Source organism: Adiantum capillus-veneris, chromosome 14, assembly GCF_014529385.1.
Source record: "Adiantum capillus-veneris isolate H3 chromosome 14, ASM1452938v2, whole genome shotgun sequence".
Taxonomy (NCBI): Eukaryota; Viridiplantae; Streptophyta; class Polypodiopsida; order Polypodiales; family Pteridaceae; genus Adiantum; species Adiantum capillus-veneris.
The window spans coordinates 118,573,527-118,595,713 of NC_140944.1; the positions used below are offsets into that span (position 1 = coordinate 118,573,527).

General features: G+C 41.6%; 1 protein-coding gene across 1 annotated transcript; it reads right to left on the reverse strand.

The window, feature by feature from the left end:
• Positions 1–356: 356 nt before the first annotated feature.
• Positions 357–1,360, reverse strand: LOC147443018 (uncharacterized). Its single transcript, XM_086529766.1, has one exon. The coding sequence runs from the start codon at positions 1,326–1,328 to the stop codon at positions 765–767; it is 564 nt and encodes a 187-aa protein (XP_086385892.1). The 5' UTR covers positions 1,329–1,360; the 3' UTR covers positions 357–764.
• Positions 1,361–22,187: the final 20,827 nt, after the last annotated feature.

The window sequence follows — 22,187 nt, forward strand, 5'->3', positions numbered from 1 at the left end:
AGCAAGGTACGACTGTGGGCTTTTGGTAGCCATGGACGTTCTGCCCACGTTGTATGGAGAAAATCAAAGCTCCAAACCATATTAATGTCTAAACCATTGTGTTTATATTCACACCATTGCACAAAGCATTGCTAAAAAGGCAAGGACAATGACTTCAAAAAGTCTAGAATGCAAAAATTTACTGTGCAAAAGAAGTTGTAGCAAAAATATGCAGGCTAAAAGAAGATAAACATGTAGAATGTCTTCTACAAATAAGATATACAACTTAAATCTATTATCACTCACAAGGAAAATTTCCTTCGTAGGTAATGTACTTCGACTGAGCTTTACATGAGCCAAGCCAGTGTGAATCAAGAGGCGCTCAAAGGCATCATAAGTGAAAATGTTCCAAAAAAATTATTTAATACATTGGAAAATGAAAGGGGTGAAGTCACAAGTGCCTAGTGCTCTTGCACATTGGACAACAAAGGGGTAAAATACTCCCGAGGTAAAGATAGAGAGAAACGCTTGCAAGAGACGTGAAGGGCAACGCGGGCAGCGATGCTGTAGAGGGAGACGAGGACCTGCAGCAGCAGCATGGAGCGGGCAGCCTTCCACCTACAGTCTCGCACCATATCCAAGCTTTCAAGCAGAAAGGGAAAGATCTGGGCGGCGCCGTGAGAAACCCCCTGCGCATTACTATCACCATCAGAGTGACGGCCACGGTAGTGCACAAAGACATGGCTGTGCACAAAGACATGGCTGGGTTCTTGCAGCAGGAAGCCTCAACCGGAGAAGATCAAGAGAAAGCAGACGGCCACCCATTTGCTTCTATACACCACCACACTCATGATCTTCCAATACGCTTGCAAGCTCCATGTCGATGAGCCATTCTCGCAGCCCTTCACACGCAGCGCTACAAAGGATACAGCGCTCACATATACCACCACAACGACCCACACAAGCCCCTGCGTGGTCCGATCTAGCACATTGTCCCCCGCCTTGGCAGCCGCCCCCCACTCATCTGCCCGCCTCTGCAACCAGCTGCCGCCGTACTCCAACAGCAGACTCTCTACCTGAATTGTGAAGCTCATAATAGCGCCCTCTGCGAGCGTGTTACACAGTAGAATAAACGTGAGGAAAGCATTGACGAGCAGAATGCTCTTGATGGAGGTGGGAATGCATTGCGTCTTGTCTAGCTTGCTGAGGTAACCCCTGCAAATGATGCAGGTGAGTGCTACCTCGGCAAGAAGCGGCACCACGGGTAACGCCAACACTGCCAATTGCCTACCGGAGGCTCTCTCTGGCAGGAAGAGGCTTCCAATCTCATAATTTCCAAGCCAAGCCATTTCTGCAGATTTGCGACAAGGACTTGACTTTGAAGACCTGCAAAAGGTCATATAGTCCATTCAATAATTGGCTGGTTTCACACTTGCCCGTGCGGCCATTTCTTTGGAACCGGCCCATTCATGCATATCTTCCAACGTATTAAGAGCGAGACTGTTTTGGCGTGCACACAAATTGTCAAATATTGTTACTTGAACAAGATCTGGAGGACTAGGAACCTTCGAGTTTTGAGGGCAAACTAGATGTAGCTCATGTTGACGATATTGTGCATCAGAGCACTGAGCTCATGCATGGCATAGGAGCAAGAGGGGCAACTGACAAGGGGGAAGAATGGAGGTCTGCAATGAGCTACTTAGAATGCTCAAGAGGGTAAGAGTATCTTATTCTGTGTACAAGCCTTTGATGGAACCCTAGCCCCTCAAGGCACATGTAGTGCTTGAGGAAATTTGTATTCTTTTCGAGTTAATATTAAGTCCCTCAACTTATAATTGTGAGTATGGCAAAAAAAAAAAAAGAGAGCTTTTGCATGAGGGACATCACACTGTTTTATTCAACGCTGTGAATGGAGTAAACTTGGATTAGGACTCGTCTCTTCCTCCCAAATATCGTCTTTCTAAGCCAACGTTTCCATTTTCGATGGAGTAAGCTTTGCAAATACAACATTTTTGTTGGAATTAGGATTGCAGAGAAACACACACAGCTTGGAGAAGACGAAGGAAGCTCAAGGCACACAATAGAGAGTGTGTTACTTAGTGTGCAATGGAAAGATGATAGCCCTAGAGTGATGGGCGTATATACAATCCATGGGGGAAAAACCTCCTAAAGAGGAAAAAAATGCCCCGGCGGTCCTAGTGTGTTCACACACATCACTACCACATGTATATGGTAACAAATCCCCCCTGGAGTGATGCGGTGAACGAGAGCTGGCACATGAGTAAAGGGAAGTGCCATGCCCTGAGGACAGGATCAGTCCACAAAGGGGAGTAAGCCCAAAGCTTTGTGGAAAGCTTCAAGCTTCTCACGAGACAATGCCTTTGTGAAAAGATCTGCAAGGTTGTCCTGTGTTGGCACATAAGCCAAACTGATCTCTCTTGCTGAGAGCCTCTCCCTGACATAGTGGTAATGCACCTCAATGTGCTTTGTGCGAGCATGAAAAACTGGGTTCCTCGCAACTGCCAATGCGCTCTGACTGTCAGTGTAGATAGTGTTGGCAGTGTCCTGTCCAACACCCAAATCAGCCATAAGGCGTCTGAGCCATACACACTCAACCGTAGCTGTGAAGACTGCCCTGTACTCAGCCTCACAACTCGAAGTGGCCACAGTAGGTTGCTTCTTGCTCAACCATGATATACATGAACTGCCAAGCATGAAACAAAAACCACTTGTGGACACTCGCGTGTCAAAACAACCAGCCCAATCTGAGTCCGAAAAAGCATGTAAGTCTGGCGGCAATGATTCCCCCCTTGGGATAAAACAAGCCAAGATGTAAAGTGCCACTAAGGTAGCGGAAAATCCTCTTGACAACCTACCAATGCTTAGACCCTGGGCTTTGCATAAATCTGCTGACCTGTGAGACTGCAAACTGAATATCCGGCCTCGTGTTGCATACATAAATGAGGCAGCCAACAGCAGTTTGGTAAAGAGTGACATCAGCAGGATTGCAAGCATCATGTAGACTCAACTTCAAACCTGTTTCCATGGGAGTGGCAATAGGTTTGCAATCCTCAAGTCCAAACTTACATAGCAATGTCTCTATGTAACTTTTTTGACACAAGGCAATACCACCATCACACTGCTTAAACTGTATACCCAAATAATGATGCAACAACCCCAAATCTTTCATCTTGAAAGTAGCATTCAAATCAGTCTTAAATTCAGCAATATGTCTCTCATTTGGTCCAGTGATCAGCAAATCATCAATATAAAGAACCACAATGAGAAGTACATCACCCTCACGCTTTACATACAATGTGCTTTTTGTTGGACTATTACGAAAGCCTTGTTTGACCAAATGAGTGTCAGCTTTCTCATACCAAGAACGAGGAGATTGCTTCAACCTATACAAAGCCTTGTTACATTTGCACACTTTGTCCTCTTGTCCTTTTATGACAAAACCGCGAGGCTACGTTACATAAACTTCCTCAAATATGTCACCATTCAAGAAAGCAGTAACAATGTCTGATTGATGTACATCCCAACCAAAATGAGCTGCCAATGCACATAGAAAACGCACAGTAGTCATACGACAAGTGGGAGCAAAAGTCTCTTCATAATCTATGCCTTTTTGCTGTGCATAACCCTTTGCAACAAGTCGAGCCTTATGGCGATCGATCTCACCATCCGGCTTGCGTTTCAACTTGTAATTAACCCACTTCGTACCAATGGCCTTTTTGCGAGGAGGCAAATCACATAAAGTCCATGTGTCATTTTCTATAAGTGCATCATATTCTGATTGCATGGCAGCCATCCAATTTTTTGAATTTTGTGCTTCATCAAAAGTCAGAGGCTCCTCAACATCATGTAAGCTAGACACAGCCAAAGCATAACAATCTGATGCATAAGATGCATGGCGAGAGCCTGAACGAGTACGACTAGACAAAGGTGCATCCAATTTACTGTCACGCAAAGTGTGCACCAGCCATTGTGGCATACCTCTAGCTTGCTCATTTTCAGCCCTTTCCTCATCAAGTACATCATGTACATCTGCATCAGTAATAGGCCGATCTAGAACATTTTCAGAAACCCCCATAGGCTGTACATTTGCCTCATTGGAACTTACATTCGTATTTCCACCACTGAAAAGAGGCAACAAATTGTCATAAATGTCCTGTGAGCTTACATTACTGTCTCTAGTACACGACAGCAAGGGATGAACAGAATCTTCCACAAACACTACATCCCGTGAAACCAGAATACGTTTTGTTTGCAGATGATACAACCTGTAACCTTTGCTTTCAGCACTATAACCAACAAAAATACATTTGACAGCCTTATCATCCAATTTTCTGCGCTGCACTTGTGGCACCAAAGCATATGCCAAACAACCAAAAACACGCATGTGCTCAATAGAAGGCTTTCTATCATGCCATGCTTCATATGGAGTAATAGACTGCAAAGCTTTCGTAGGACACCTATTAAGTACATAAGTGGCACACATAATGGCCTCAAGCCAAAAAGAATGCGGCAAAGCTTGACTTTTGACCATACATCGTGCCATTTTTGTCAGTGACTTGTTTTTCCTCTCAGCAACACCATTTTTCTGAGGTGTATAAGGCACTGTACATTGGTGTTTTATCCCACGACTAGACATAAATGCATTAAATTCATGAGACATATACTCCCCCCCTCGATCGCAACGGAGGGTGCCCATAGTACATTTCGAGACATTTTCAGCCATAGCTAGAAATTGTTTGAAGCACATAAAAACTTCGGACTTCTCTTTAAGCGGAAATACCCATGCATGCCTAGAGTAATCATCAATGAAAGTCACGAAGTACAGGTTATTGCCCAAGGACGGAGTTTGCATGGGCCCACAAACATCACTATGCACAAGGTGCAACCTGCATGTGGCCCGAACTGAACCATCCTTTGGAAATTTAGAACGCTGCATCTTACCCAAAATACAACCTTCACAAACATGTTTGACAGGTGATTCAAGAGGTGGAAAGAAGCAACCATATCACATTTCTGCAAACGCAGCAAACTGGCAAAATTCAGATGACCAAAATGTGCATGCCAAAGTTTTGCATCTGAAATAGCCCTTGAATCTGCAACAGCATTTGCAAAGTTTTATCCACACTTGTCATACAAAGTGAGCTTATACAGCCCACGGCACAAAAGGCCAGATGCAACAATTTCATCACCAAAACTGAGATCATGAACTGTACATCTGTCATCCACAAATTTGACTACAAGTCCAAGTCTAGCAAGTGCAGATACAGACAAGAGATTCTTCGTGATCCCAGGTACATAAAGTGCATCAACAAGTTTGAAGGAATTGCCATTAGCAGCAGTGAGCACAATCTTTCCAACTCCCTGAACTGGATAAGAGGCGTTGTTGGCACAAGTGACTGAATTCCCATGAGGGACTGACTCGAGAGAGGTAAACAATTCACGATGTGAGGTAATGTGCTTTGTAGCACCACTGTCGAAATACCACACATGTGAATCTGCAGCAACTGACAAGCATGCATCATGGACAGCAGGATTGTAAGTGCACTCTGCGCTAAACGCCCATTCTGCATCAACATCAGCATTACAGTCTCCTTTCAGAGAAGACTCAACAATGGTTGCATTTGTAGTGGAACCAACATTTGCAGTGGAACCACCCTCTTTCTTCTTAGCCTCTTTGGCCTTCAACTTAGGACACGACTTGATCAAGTGATCATTAGCTTTACAATAATGGCAACGTATCTTCTTTTTGCCCTTATCACCAGAATTGCCAGACGAAGTGCTGCCAGCATAAGCATTAGGAACAGAATTTTTGCCACTCGCAGCAGAACCATAAGAAGTGGCTGCATTACTGTTACCACCCTTTCTTTGAAAAGCAATAAAAGCATGTTCAACTGCACGCTGCCGAGTCCTGTTTTTTCTGGAAAGCGACTCTTGCAACAGCAATGTGCATAATGCATCAAACTTGACAACTTCAGGATTTCCTTGGCTCATAAGTCTCCAAGTACTAGCAAAAGTCTGGTAGGAATCTGGTAAGGCATCAAGAAAAATCTGCACAAGGGAACTGTCTGAAATGACTTCACCTGCAGAAATAAGCTGCTCATTGATATCCTTGACACTAGCAAGGAAAGTGTCCATATTATCTTCCTCATGCATAATCTTTGACTCTAGCTCTTTACGCAGCAAAGCAATTTTAGCCTCATTGCGGCTTGCATAAAGACCTGCTAAAATATCCCAAGCCTGTTTTGCAGATTTTGCTGAACGGATGTGAGGAACAATGGTGCGCTTCACAGACAACACAATCAATGCATGAGCTTGCGCATCCTTAACATCCCAACGAGCTTGTTCTGCTGTAGGCAAAACAACTCTAACAGCTGCAATCCTTGCAGCAAGACCTGCAACATCCTCAACATCGCCTACATCCTCAGAACCAGGATGTACATCAATGCCCTGCACAATGTTCCAGACACCCTTTGACACAAGAACATGTTACATCATATAAGCCCACATAGGGTAGTTGTCCCCATCCAACCTGTCCTCAACAGCAAACATCTTGAACACATCTGTGTTGTTGTTGTCAGCCATGGTAAATGCTGCACCTGATGTGAAAACTGCCCGAAAATAGGAGAAACGGAGCGGGAACAACCTGTGCTATATAGCACAAACCGTAGAAGACTATCAGGAACCTGTAATGCAGAAAACGGCACTGACAGAAATTATGCACAAAATGAGGAAATAGCCTGTGCAGTACTGCCTGTAGTGGAAACGGAGGCCGAAATGAACCCAAATCAAAATTCTGAGCAGAACAAGCTCTTTGAGCTTTCCAAAATTTTTGTCGACCTGCGAACGCTCGCCAAAGCTCACTAAAATCAGAGAAAGTGAGCAGGCGTGTGCTGGAGCAGCTTGCGACTAAGCCTGGGAGGATGTGACCTGCTCTGATACCAATTGTTGGAATTAGGGTTGCAGAGAAACACACACAGCTTGGAGAAGACGAAGGAAGCTCAAGGCACACAATAGAGAGTGTGTTACTTAGTGTGCAATGGAAAGATAGATAGCCCTAGAGTGATGGGCGTATATACAATGCACGGGGGAAAAAACCTCCTAAAGAGGGAAAAAATGCCCCGGCGGTCCTAGTGTGTTCACACACATCACTACCACATGTATATGGTAACAATTTTTACATGTTGTTTTTACGTTAAATAACATTGGCCTCTGTACATGCGAAACGTATCTAAGTGAGCAATATTCATATACTACAGGAGCATTCAAATTGGGTGATGGAACCTTTGAACCTTGTGGGCACTCCACACCTTCCCATTCACACTGCATCGAAGGTCGCAAAATGTCAAACCGGACACTCTCAGACAAGAATATGATGCAACCAATAATAGGGAGAGCTTGCAAGCTTTGATCTTACCTATTTGCCCTCAATTGTGGCCACCATAAAGAGAAGGTGGTAGCCTTCGTTTCTAGGGGAGATTCTCCTCTTCATTGGTCATGGGCATGGCATCAATGGTCCCAATGCAAAGGCACCTTGCCACATGATCATGGCTGTCAAGTGTGGAAAACCAATCTGTTGTTGAAAAATAATACTTTTCCTTGGCATGAGAGGCCAACACCCTCGGGGGGTTCACCATTCAGTACCCCCTATATAACGTGCATTCGCAGGGTATTAAAAAACCCCCTCTTTTAACAATGTCTGAATGAATAAAATGACCCCTTATTTAAGGAAATTTTTCCCGAATTGAATATAAAAATCCCTTATTTAATGTATCTCTGTTAAATTGCCTAAAATTTTTGCATTTTAAAACTCCTTTTTTCGAACTCACGTTATACATTAACATGATTACATAGTGCACCCCCAAGCCAACGCCTTAATGGATGTGGTTACCATGCCCCCCTTCCTGATGTAGATTCCATCCTGGAAAGCTAGTGAGGTGAAGCCTGTTCGTAGAGGTGGACGAGCATCTGAGATTGAATGTCTTCAGCTTTCTTCAAACAATGCAAAATCAACCAAAAATGGCACAAGAATTGCATTCTTATAGAACATATATAATTAAAAAGCATATGCAATGAGTATGCACACAGATTGATTGGTAACAAAATATTAAACAATTTTTTAGCGGTAAACATTAAACTATAATATAATCAAACGCATAAGCACTTGTAAAGGTCAAAAAAATAAACAAGTTTAGGGTCGCTAATTTAACGATCGAGAGGCACTAGGGGTCAACTATTAATACCATGGACAAGATTCTCAATTCTCTTTGCTCAATTAAGTTGTTTAATCGCGAGAGCAAAGTATTTCATGTTTGAGGGCTGACTACAATCTATACCTAGAAGACCTTCTAGTTAAGCTACGATAAAAGTAATTGTATATGAAATCATCACCTAAATTATTTCCTTTGTTTGGACCCCCAAAGTGTTTTCCACATTGATTCAATTTTTGAATTTGTGCTTATTTTGTATTCCTTGGGCTTTTTGCTTTTCAAGGAAAAGTGGCCACACTAGAAACCTCTAGAGCTCTAGTACCATATGCGATACATGTGAATGAAGTACCAAATCAAGCTGGGATTTCTCTTCCAACTTAAGATTTTACTTTTTTGGCACATTTGTTTTTTTGTTTGTTTGGTTTTCAGTGCATTTTAATTTTGTAACTTTGGGGGGGTCGTATTGACACTCTTACCCTCCCCAGGCTCATCACAATAGTAAACTCCATTTATAATACTTAAGCTAAAGGTCAAGAGGGATTAAGACAACTAGAAAGCATTAGTACATTGTACACAATGCTTCATAATATCGGATTAAGAACCTAAAGTAACTATTGACAATTAGGAAGGCATTTTCCATGGTATTAAGAGAAGTTCTCTAATGTCTATCTTGGTCAAACTAGCTTAGTCAGACTTCTTAATTCATAAACCTAGACAAGGGACTATGACCTAAAATTATATTGAATCTAATGTTTAATACTAAGCAAATGTGATGAATATTGTGCTACCAATCATAGTTAAAGCAGACAAACATGAATGCTAAAAAAGACAAGTGGCAATGCCAAATGAAAAAGAAACACCTGTTCGTGTTGATGATTGCACTCGATTCGAAGAGTGAACTAGACAAAGATTGCATGAAGTTCAAAATCCCAACTATTGCAATCGTTCCTGTACACACTAGGAAACACAAGGAATACCTCTAGGAGGCACATCAGTGTGGGAAGGGATACCAACCTTTATTGAACACAATCAAAATAACATAAAGAATCCTAACCTAAGTATTTGCAACCCCCTAGAGGGTCAAGGAAACAGGATATTGTATAGATGAGCGGGTAGCCCTAAGTATAAACCCCTATCCTCGTCATCGTCAAGAAAAATAAAGTCATCATCAGTGAAACCATACATGCCATCCATGTAATCATGTAAATCTTCCTCATCATTAGATGCACTTGTATGTTCACTAAGAATATCACTAGGTGTGTATATCATTTTGCTTAAATAGTATACTAGCCATATCCGCACACATAGATAGATTTTGGTTAGTGTGCAAATATTATAAGAGTCATGTCAAAAGGTCGTGTCTTTGTGAAAAATGTGTTATTATGATTTTTGGGTCATGTACTAGAATTTGTAGGTTTCAAGCTTTTTGTTTGGTGGCTCTTGCTCTTTTACTTTTTTATTTTTGTTTTCTTGAGTATAGGGCTATATATATACATTCCCTAAGATTGGGAGATTGAGAGGTTAGGGAGGAAGGTTAAGAGGGGAGCAAGTGAATGATGGATGTTAGCAAACACTCCCCCCTTCCTTGGGTAGATCATACCTTTTGGAAGGATGTTGTCACCTTTTGAAACCAATTGTTCCAAGTTGTAATGGGTGAAGACTTTGACCAATAGTTTTTCACCACCTTAGGCGTTTTATCTAGTTACAAGTGTGGTAAGGTACTCTCCCATGATTTTACTTGAAACATTGTTTTAGGTGATGAATTTTCAATGGCAGGTGCTATTTTTTCCTTGTTTTTTACAACATTTTTGGTGGTAGGTGGAAGTTGTGAAGAAGTTTGTGTTTCTGTAGAAGAACTACATGAAGAGCAAGAAGCTTCAAATTTTTTTAATATTTGAGCCGAGTGATACAAGTCGTTCTCGTTTGGATTCCCAAACTAGCTACGGATCAGGTGTATAGTATTCTGTGAACTTTTCCTTTCCATGGTCTTCAATCGGCTTTATTGTTACAAGATTTGACTCACATGGGTCTATAGGTGACATGTAAGAACACAATTTATGTTTAGGCATCTAGATTTGATCATTCCCCTCATAGTAGCCTTGGGCTTCCAATAGTCGTTGAGGAATCCAATGCAACATTTTCTTACATTTCTTAGAGCGAGTGGGGCGTCTCTTACAAGGCTTCTATTTTTTAGCGTAAAAAATGGTCGCTAAAGAAGCTTTAGGGACCCATTTGTATGTTTTCTTTGCTATATTACAATGAGTCTTGTGTGTCTCATGCTTTGTTTCAGCTATAGAAGTTGAAGCTCTAGAGGGTTGGGATACAGGTATAGATGGTTCAACCTCTTGGACATGCAATGTTTTGGGTTGTATTTCCTTAGGAGGTGATATCTCAGGGACTATTTCTTGAGTGGGAGGGCTAAGAGTTGGTTTCTGTGTTGTGATACTCCCACTCCCCCAATCAATAGTGCATTTGGTCGCTAACATCCACTTGTGTCCTAGGTTCATATTGCCTTCCATAGTTCCAACTGGCATGACCAAAAAGTCTTGAGCTACGACCCCGCTGTCATAACTGACAGAAGTGTGCTAGGTTCCAAAAACATTAATTTTTTTCTTGTTGATACCCCTGACTTGGATGGTACTCTCAGATAGAGATGGATTTTCTAACTGACACCACACTCCATATGATAACAGATCAGAGTCCAGCCAATCATCCTCTATTTCAACTTGAAATACATGTGTAACTCCAAGATTGGCCTCTCGTTGGCATCTAATACGTTGCTACTTAGCCTCAACTTGATCTTGTATCTTTTTCAATTCTGCTTGTGCCTTGGCTGCCTTTTTTTGATGGATGGCACGTAGCTCCTCTTGGCTTAAAGGATCATAATATCTTTTAAATTTACTCCCATTGAGGAATCCAATGGTTTCAACTCCATCAAGAGTTTCCACACGAATGGTACCTTGGGGGGTGATTTTGCATACTCTATATGGTCCTTTTCCTGCATATTTTAACTTTTTCTTCTTGTTACGCACTAGATTTTATCCCCAACCTTGATATCCTTGTTCTTTAAATGACGGTCAAACCATTTATTTATTCTATCTTTCTCCACAAGTGCATTTTGCACATCCAATTGTCTTTCTTCATCTAACCTCTTAAGGATATATAAACGCTCAACTAAAGGGTTACCATCCCAATCTTCTTATGAAGCTACCCGCAGACTAGGAATTACAAACTCCCATGGCATAACTGCTTCTTAGACATATACCATCTTGAATGGTGTACAATTAGTAGCCACTTTGTAAGAAGTACGATAAGCCCATAGAGCTGATGTCACCTTCAAGTCCCAATCTGTGCGATGAGCTTCCACTGTTTTGGTCAAGATAGAAATTAAAGTCTTGTTAGTGCTCTTGGCTTGGCCATTTGCTTGTGGATAATAAGGTGTAGACTTATGGAGGGCTATCATGAAGTTTGTTGTGAGTTCCTTTATCACTCCATTTATAAAAGGAGTACCATTGTCACTCACTTGCCCATAGGGTAGAATCTAAGTTTTTCAACCAAGTGTGAAAATTTGAATTTATCCAATTTCAATTGGTTGATGATGACATCAGATGAATTGTAATGTAGATAAACCACGTTGTCCAATAATAATTTGTCATTGAAAAAGAAAAAAATGATCTCTTCCATTAATTTTCACAAATTAATGCTTATGAAATTCGAGCTCCAAAATCCTGAATTTTAGTGAAGTCAAATCCAAAGGTACCAAAATTTTAATAACTCCATAAATTTGTGCAAACTTGTAGATAATGGTAAGATGGATACAAGAGAGCTTCAATGTATATGTGAAGTTACCCTTTCTTAAGGTGAATCATGTGACCATATACATGTGGTAGTGTCAACACACTTGGGACTATCGGGACATTATTCCCCTCACTAGGAGGTTTTCCCCCCGTGCATTGTATATACGCCCATCACTCTAGGGCTATCTTATCTTTCCATTTCACACTAAGTAATGCTCTCTCTGTTGTGTGCCTTGAGCTTCCTTCATCTTCTATGAGATGTGTGTGTTTCCTTGCAACCCTAATTTCAACAATTGGTATCAGAGTAGGTTGCATCCTCACGGGCTTAGTCGCCAACAGCTCCAACACACGCCTACTCACTTTCTCTGATTTTTGTGAGCTTTGGTGAGCTTTAGCAGGTTGAAAAATACTTTGGGGAGGTCATAGAGCTCACTCTAATTAGATTTTCAATTCAAGCTCATTTTGACCTTCGTTTCCACTACAGGCAATATTGCACAAGCTATTTTGTCATTTTGTGCAAATTATATGTCAGTGCCATTTTTTGCATAAGAAGTCCCTTTCGGTCTTCTACGGTTTGTGCTATATATCATGTGTTGTTGCTGCTTCATTTCTCCTATTTCCGGGTAGTTTTTGTGAAGTGAAGCATTTGCCATGGCTGACAATAACACAAATGTGTTCAAGATGTTTGGTGCTGAGGATAGATTGGATGGGGGCAATTACCCTATGTGGGCTTATATGATGCAACATGTCCTTGTATCAAAGGGAATTTGGAATATTGTGCAGGGCATTGATGTACGTCCTGGTTCTGAGGATGTAGGTGATATTGAGGATGTTGCAGGTTTTGGTGGCAGGATTGCTGCTGCCAGAGCTATTTGGCCTACAACTGAGCAAGCTTGTTGGGATGTAAAAGATGCACAAACTCATGCATTGCTTGTGTTGTTTGTGAAGTATACTATTACTCCTCATATTTGTTCAACAAAATCTGTAAAATAGACTCGGGATATTCTGGATAGTCTTTATGCAAGTTGCAATGAGGCTAAAATTGCACTGCTGCGTAAAGAGCCAACATCAAAGATTATGCATGAGGAAGACGGGGTGGACACTTTCCTTGCTGGTGTCAAGGATATTAGCAATGAGAAACTTATTTATGTAAGTGAAGTCATTTTTGACAGTTCCCTTGTGTAGACTATTCTTGATGCTTTGCCAAATTCTTACGAAACTTTTACTACTACTTGTAGACTTATGACCCAAGGAAATCCCGACGTTGTCAAGTTTGATGCATTATGCACATTGATGTTGCAAGAGCCACTTTCCAAAAAAATAGGGCTAAACAATGTGCAATTGAACATGCTTTTATTGCTTCTCAAAGAAAAGGTGGTAATAGCAATGTAACCACTTCTCATGGTGCTTCTGCGAGTGGAAAATATTCTGTTCCTAATGCTTCTGTGGGCATCACTTTGTCTAGGAATTCTGGTGATAAGGGCAAAAAGAATATGCGTTGCATTATTGTAAAGCCAATGATCACTTGACCAAGCAACGTCCAAAATTGAAGGCAAAAGAGGCTGGGTCCAATACAAGTGAAACTATTTGTTACCATATACATGTGGTAGTGATGTGTGTGAACACACTAGGACCGCCGGGGCATTTTTTCCCTCTTTAGGAGGTTTTTTCCCCCGTGCATTGTATATACGCCCATCACTCTAGGGCTATCTATCTTTCCATTGAACACTAAGTAACACACTCTCTATTGTGTGCCTTGAGCTTCCTTCATCTTCTCCAAGATGTGTGTGTTTCTCTGCAACCCTAATTCCAACAATTGGTATCAGAGCAGGTCACATCCTCCCGGGCTTAGTCGCCAGCTGCTCCAGCACACGCCTGCTCACTTTCTTCGATTTCAGTGAGCTTTGGCGAGCGTTTGCAGGTTGACAAAAATTTTGGGATAGCTCGAAGAGCTGGGTCTGCTCAGAATTTTGATTTGGGCTCATTTCGGCCTCCGTTTCCACTACAGGCAGTACTGCACAGGTTATTTCGTCATTTTGTGCAGAATTTATGTAAGTGCCGTTTTCTGCATATCAGGTGCCTTATAGTCTTCTACGGTTTGTGCTATATAGCACAGGTTGTTCCCGCTCCGTTTCTCCTATTTTTGGGTAGTTTTCACATCAGGTGCAACATTTACCATGGCTGACAACAACAACAAAGATGTGTTCAAGATGTTTGCTGCTGAGGACAGGTTGGATGGGGACAACTACCCTATGTGGTCTTATATGATGCAACATGTTCTTGTGTCAAAGGGTGTCTAGAACATTGTGCAGGGCATTGATGTACATCCTGGTTCTGAGGATGTACGTGATGTTGAGGATGTTGTAGGTCTTGTTGCAAGGATTGCAGCTGTTAGAGTTGTTTTGCCTATGGCAGAACAAGCTCGTTGGGATGTTAAGGATGCGCAGGCTCATGCATTGATTGCGTTGTCTGTGAAGCGCACCATTGTTCCTCACATCCGCTCAGCAAAATATGCAAAACAGGCTTGGGATATTTTAGCAGGTCTTTATGCAAGCTGCAATGAGGCTAAAATTGCTTTGTTGCGTAAAGAGCTGGAGTCGAAGATTATGCATGAGGAAGATGATATGGACACTTTCCTTGCTAGTGTCAAGGATATCAATGAGCAGCTTATTTCTGCAGGTGAAGTCATTTTAGACAGTTCCCTTGTGTAGACTGTTCTTGATGCCTTACCAGATTCCTACAAGACTTTTGCTAGTACTTGGAGACTTATGACCCAAGGAAATCCTGAAGTTGTCAAGTTTGATGCATTATGCACATTGCTGTTGCAAGAGTCACTTTCTAGGAAAAACAGGACTCGGTAGCGTGTAGTTGAACAGGCTTTTATTGCTTTTCAAAGAAAGGGTGGTAACAGTAATGCAGCCACTTATTATGGTTCTGCTGCGAATGGCAAAAATTGTGTTCCTAATGCTTCTGCTGGCAGCACTTCGTCTATCAATTCTGGTGATAAGGGCAAAAAGAAGATGCGTTGCCATTATTGTAAAGCTAATGATCACTTGATCAAGTCGTGTCCTAAGTTGAAGGCCAAAGAGGCTAAGAAGAAAGAGGGTGGTTCCACTGCAAATGCTGGTTCCACTAGAAATGCAGCCATTGTCGAGTCTTCTGTGAAAGGAGACTGTAATGCTAATGTTAATGCAGAATGGGCGTTTAGCACAAAGTGCACTTACAATCCTGCTATCCATGATGCATGCTTGTCAGTTGCTGCAGATTCACATGTGTGGTATTTTGACAGCGGTGCTACAAAGCACATTACCTCACATTGTGAATTGTTTACCTCTCTCGAGTCTGTCCCTCATGGGAATTCAGTCACTTGTGCCAACAACGCCTCTTATCCAGTTCAGGGAGTTGGAAAGATTGTGCTCACTGCTGCTAATGGCAGTTCCTTCACACTTGTTGATGCACTTTATGTACCTGGGATCACGAAGAATCTCTTGTCTGTATCTGCACTTGCTAGACTTGGACTTGTAGTCAAATTTGTGGATGACAGATGTACAGTTCATGATCTCAGTTTTGGTGATGAAATTGTTGCATCTGGCCTTTTGTGCCGTGGGCTGTATAAGCTCACTTTGTATGACAAGTGAGGACAAAATTTTGCAAATGCTGTTGCAGATTCAAGGGCTATTTCAGATGCAAAACTTTGGCATGCATGTTTTGGTCATCTGAATTTTGCCAGTTTGTTGCGCTTGCTGAAATCTGATATGGTTGCTTCTTTGCAGCCCCTTGAAGCACCTGTCAAACATGTTTGTGAAGGCTATATTTTGGGTAAGATGCAGCGCTCTAAGTTTCCAAAGGATGGTTCAGTTCGGGCCACATGCAGGTTGCAGCTTGTGCATAGTGATGTTTGTGGGCCCATGCAAACTCCGTCCTTGGGCAATTACCTGTACTTCGTGACTTTCATTGATGATAACTCCAGGCATGCATGGGTATTTCCGCTTAAAGCAAAGTCCGAAGTTTTTATGTGCTTCAAACAATTTCTGGCTATGGCTGAAAATGTCTCGAAATGTACTATGGGCACCCTCCGTTCTGATCGAGGGGGGGAGTATATGTCTCATGAATTTAATGCATTTCTGGCTAGTCATGGGATAAAACACCAATGTACAGTGCCTTATACACCTCAGCAAAATGGTGTTGCTGAGAGGAAAAACAGGTCACTGACGGAAATGGCACAATGTATGGTCAAAAGTCAAGCTTTGCCGCATTCTTTTTGGCTTGAGGCCATTATGTGTGCCACTTATGTACTTAACACGTGTCCTACGAAAGCTTTGCAGTCTATTACTCCATATGACGCATGGCATGATAGAAAGCCTTCTATTGAGCACATGCATATGCTTTGGTGCCACAAGTGCAGCGCAGAAAATTGGATGATAAGGCTGTCAAATGTATTTTTGTTGGTTATAGTGCTGAAAGCAAAGGTTACAGGTTGTATCATCCGCAAACAAAACGTATTCTGGTTTCTCGGGATGTAGTGTTTGTGGAAGATTTTGTTCAGCCCTTGCTGTCATGTACTAGAGACAGTAATGTAAGCTCACAGGACATTTATGACACTTTGTTGCCTCTTTTCAGTGGTGGAAATACAAATGTAAGTTCCAATGAGGCAATTGTACAGCCTATGGGGGCTTCTGAAAATGTTCTAGATCAGCCTATTACTGATGCAGATGTACATGATGTACTTGATGAGGAAAGGGCTGAAAATGAGCAGGCTAGAGGTATGCCAAAATGGCTGGTGCACACTTTGCATGACAGTAAATTGGATGCACCTTTGTCTAGTCGTACTCGTTCAGGCTCTCGCCATGCATCTTATGCATCAGAATGTTATGCTTTGGCTGTGTCTAGTTTACATGATGTTGAGGAGCCTCTATCTTTTGATGAAGCACAGAATTCAGAAAATTGGATGGCTGCCATGCAATCAGAATATGATGCACTTATAGAAAATGACACATGGAATTTATGTGATTTGCCTCCTGGCAAAAAGGCCATTGGTACGAAGTGGGTTTACAAGTTGAAACGCAAGACGGATGGTGAGATCGATCTCCATAAGGCTCGACTTGTTGCAAAAGGTTATGCACAGCAAAATGGCATAGACTATGAAGAGACTTTTGCTCCCACTTGTCGTATGACTACTGTGCGTTTTCTATGTGCATTGGCAGCTCATTTTGGTTGGGATGTACATCAATCAGACATTGTTACTGCTTTCTTGAATGGTGACATATTTGAGGAAGTTTATGTAACGCACCCTCGCGGTTTTGTCATAAAAGGAGAAGAGGACAAAGTGTGCAAATGTAACAAGGCTTTGTATGGGTTGAAGCAATCTCCTCGTGCTTGGTATGAGAAAGCTGACACTCATTTGGTCAAACAAGGCTTTCGTAACAGTCCAACAGAAAGCACATTGTATGTAAAGCGTGAGGGTGATGTGCTTCTCATTGTGGTTCTTTATGTTGATGATTTGCTGATCACTAGACCAAATGAGAGACATATTGCTGAATTTAAGGCTGATTTGAATGCTACTTTCAAGATGAAAGATTTGGGGCTGTTGCATCATTATTTGGGTATACAGTTTAAGCAGTGTGATGGTGGTATTTCCTTGTGTCAAAAAAGTTACATAGAGACATTGCTATGTAAGTTTGGACTTGAGGATTGCAAACATATTGCCACTCCCATGGAAACAAGTTTGAAGTTGAGTCTACATGATGCTGGTGATCCCGCTGATGTCACTCTTTACCAAACTGCTGGTGGCTGCCTCATTTATGTATGCAACACAAGGCCGGATATTCAGTTTGCAGTCTCACAGGTCAGCAGATTTATGCATAGCCCAGGGTCTAAGCATTGGCAGGCTATCAAGAGGATTTTCCACTACCTTAGTGGCACTTTACATCTTGGTTTGTTTTATCCCAAGGGGGGAATCATTGCCGCCAGACTTACATGCTTTTTCGGTCTCAGATTGGGCTGGTTGTTTTGACACGCGAGTGTCCACAAGTGGTTTTTGTTTCATGCTTGGCAGTTCATGTATATCATGGTTGAGCAAGAAGCAACCTACTGTGGCCACTTTGAGTTGTGAGGCTGAGTACAGGGCAGTCTTCACAGCTACGGTTGAGTGTGTATGGCTCAGACGCCTTATGGCTGATTTGGGTGTTGGACAGGACACTGTCAACACTATCTACACTGACAGTCAGAGCGCATTGGCAGTTGCGAGGAACCCAGTTTTTCATGCTCGCACAAAGCACATTGAGGTGCATTACCACTATGTCAGGGAGAGGCTCTCAGCAGGAGAGATCAGCTTGGCTTATGTGCCAACACAGGACAACCTTGCAGATCGTTTCACAAAGGCATTGTCTCGTGAGAAGCTTGAAGCTTTCCGCAAAGCTTTGGGCTTACTCCCCTTTGTGGACTGATCCTGTCCTCAAGGCATGGCACTTCCCTTTACTCATGTGCCAGCTCTCGTTCACCGCATCACTCCAGGGGGGATTTGTTACCATTTACATGTGGTAGTGATGTGTGTGAACACACTAGGACCGCCGCGGCATTTTTTCCCTCTTTAGGAGGTTTTTTCCCCCGTGCATTGTATATACGCCCATCACTCTAGGGCTATCTATCTTTCCATAGAACACTAAGTAACACACTCTCTATTGTGTGCCTTGAGTTTCCTTCGTCTTCTCCAAGCTGTGTGTGTTTCTCTGCAACCCTAATTCCAACACTATTTAGAGTATTTTGTGAAAGGAGACTATGATGCTAATGTAGATGCAGAGTGGTCTTTTAATGTAGAGTTTACTTATGATCTCGCTATCCATGATGCATGCATGTTAGTTGCTGCACATTCACATGTGTGGACTTTTGAGAGTAGTGCTACAAAGCACATTACCTCACATCGTGATTTGTTTACCTCTCTCGAGTCTATACCTCATGGGAATACTGTCACTTGTGCCAACAATGCCTCTTATCCGGTTCAGGGAGCTAGACAGATTGTGCTTGCTGCTACAAATGCGAGTTCTTTCACACTTGTTGATGCATTATATGTACCTGGGATCAAGAAGAATATTTTGTCTATATCTACACTTGCTAGACTTGGTCTTGTTGTGATATTTGTGGATGAAAGATGTACAATTCATGATCACAGTTTTGGTGATGAGGTTGTTGCATTAGGCATCTTATGCTTTGGGATGTATGAGCTCACTTTGTATGAAAATTATGGGCAAAATTTTACAAATACAGTTGTGGATTCTAAGACCATTTCAGATGCAAAACTTTGGCATGCATGTTTTGGGCATTTAAATTTTGCCAGTTTTCTAAGTTAGCAAATATTTGATATGGTTCTTCTTTGCCACCTCTTGAAGAACCTATCAAACATGTTTGTGAAGGGTGTATTTTGGGTAAGATGCAGCATTCAAAGTTTTCAAAGGATGGTTCAGTTAGGGCCACATGCAGGTTGTTGCAGCTTGTGCATAGTGATATTTGTGGGCCCATGCAAACTCCGTCCTTGGGAAATTACCTTTACTTTGTGACTTTCATTGATGATTAATCTAGGCATGCATGGGTGTATCCTCTTTAAGAAAACTTTGAAGTGTTTATGCGCTTCAAACAATTTCTGGCTATGGCTGAAAATGTCTTGAAATATACTATGGGCACCCTCCACTTAGATCAAGGGGGGGAGTATATGTCTCATGAATTTAATGCATTCCTGGCTATTCGTGGGATAAACACCAATGTATTGTCCCATATATGCCTCGACAAAATGGTATTGATGAGAGGGAAAACATGTCACTTACAAAAATGGCACGATGTATGGTAAAAAAGTCAAGCTTTTTTGTATTTGTTTTGGCTTGAGGCCATCATGTGTGCTGCTTATGTACTAAACATGTATCCTATGAAAGATTTATGGACTATGACTCCTTATGAAGCATGGCAGGATAGAAAGCCTTCTATTGAGCACATGTGCGCTTTTGGTTGTTTGACTTATGCTTTGGTGCCACAAACGCAACCCAAAAAATTGGATGATAAGGCTATCAAATGCATTTTTGTTGGTTATAGTGCTGAAAGCAAAGGTTACAGGTTGTATCATCTACTAACATAGCGTGTCTTGGTCTCAGGATGTTGTGTTTGTGGAAGATTCTCTTCAGCCCTTGCGTCATGTACTAGAGATAGTAATGTAAGATATCATGACATTTATGACACTTTGTTGCCTCTTTTCAACTGTGGAAGTTTGAATGTAAATTCCAATGAGGAAAATGTACAGCCTATGGGGGTTTCTAAAAATGTTACAAATCAGCCCATTACTAATGCATATGTACACGATGCACTTGATGAGGAAAGGGCTGAGAATGAGCAAGCTAGAGGTATGCTAAAATGGTTGATGCATACTTTGCATGACGATAAATTGGATGCATCTTTGTCTAGTCATACTCGTTAAGGTTCTTGCCATGCATCTTATGCATCGGATTGTTATGCTTTGACTGTGCCTAGCTTATGTGATGTTGAGGAACCTCTGTCTCTTGATGAAGCACAAAATTTAGAAAATTGGATGGCTACCATATAATCAGAATATGATGCACTTATAGAAAATGACACATGGACTTTAGGCCATTGGTACGAAGTGGGTTTACAAGTTGAAATGCAAGCTGGATGGTGAGATTAATCACTATAAGGCCCGACCCCGGGGGATTCACTCTATGATACGAAATGGCACCACCTGCGAGCGGAAAAATTTGATAAAGCCCCTATGTACGACTCATATGAGAGAATATGACCCCCCTTTCTACGCTTATACAATAATCAATGCAGAAAACTATCATACCCCTATCTTACATATAAAATGTAGGTCTCACATGATCTAATTGAGTAAAACTAGTCAAAGAGTGTGTAGCATAGTGATTGGAAATGTACAAAGGAACCACTTCTATTGATAACTAGATGTACCCTCAATGTGTCTTAGTTTGACTTTCAAACTATGTGCCCATTCAGCCTACACTCTAGCTACTTGTCCAATTTGGAACCATCTAAATTACTCCAAAAACATGGTTATAAAGTTGTGTTAGGTTCTCTGTGTAAATTTACATTTATACAAGCTCTTTATAGCTTTCATCCCTCGATCAACAAATGAACTATAATCACAAAACAAGCAATTGATACAAAGTAGTGCTAGTTCTTGCATGTATATTTGTAGCTATTGACCCACAAGTTTGAGGAAGACTCTGTTGGGAAGCCATGATATTGAAACGCAAAAACTCTCTCTCATTCACCCCCCACCCCCCCAAATATGATACCCCTTCCCTTATTTTTAAGCCTGCCCCCTAACTTATATGCTTATGTAACTTGTAAAAAAACCCCCTCCCCTGTACTTACGTGGTGCGGTAAGTTTTCCATGGTGAATCCCCTAGGGGCCCGATTTTTTGCGAAGGGTTATGCACAACAAAAGGGTATAGATTATGAAGAGACTTTTTCTCCCACTTGTCGTATGACTACTGTGTGTTTTCTATCTGCATTGGCAGCTCATTTTGTTTGAGATGTACATTCGTCAGACATTGCTATTCTTTCATGAATGGGGACATATTTGAGGAAATTTATGTAACGCAGCCTAGTGGTTTTGTCAAGAAAGAAAATGAGGATAAAGTGTGAAAATGTAAGAAATCTTTGTATGGGTTGAAGCAATCTCTTGTCTTGGTATGAGAAGGCTGACACTCATTTGGTCAAACGAGGCTTTTATAACAATCCAACAGAAATCACATCGTATGTAAAGCGTGAGGGTGATTTACTTTTCATTGTTGTCCTCTATGCGGATGATTTACTGATCACTGGACCAAATGAGAGACGTATTGATAAATTTAAGGCTGATTTGAATGCTACTTTCAAGATAAAAGATTTGGGATTGTTGCATCATTACTTGGGTATATAGATTAAGCAGTGCAATGGTGGTATTGCCTTGTGCCAAACAAGTTACACAGAGACATTGCTATGTAAGTTTGGACTTGAGGATTGCAATCCTATTGCTAATCCCATAGAAACATGTTTTGAAATTGAGTCTTCATGTTGCTAGTGATCCTACAGAAGTCTCTCTTTATCAAACTACTATTGACTGCCTTATTTATGTATGCAATACGAGGCCAAATATTTAGTATGCAATCTCGCAAGTCAGCAG

Bases quoted from the DNA above. Each gene is read 5' to 3' on its own strand.
- LOC147443018 (XM_086529766.1), bottom strand. From the start codon at position 1,328: ATGGCTTGGCTTGGAAATTATGAGATTGGAAGCCTCTTCCTGCCAGAG.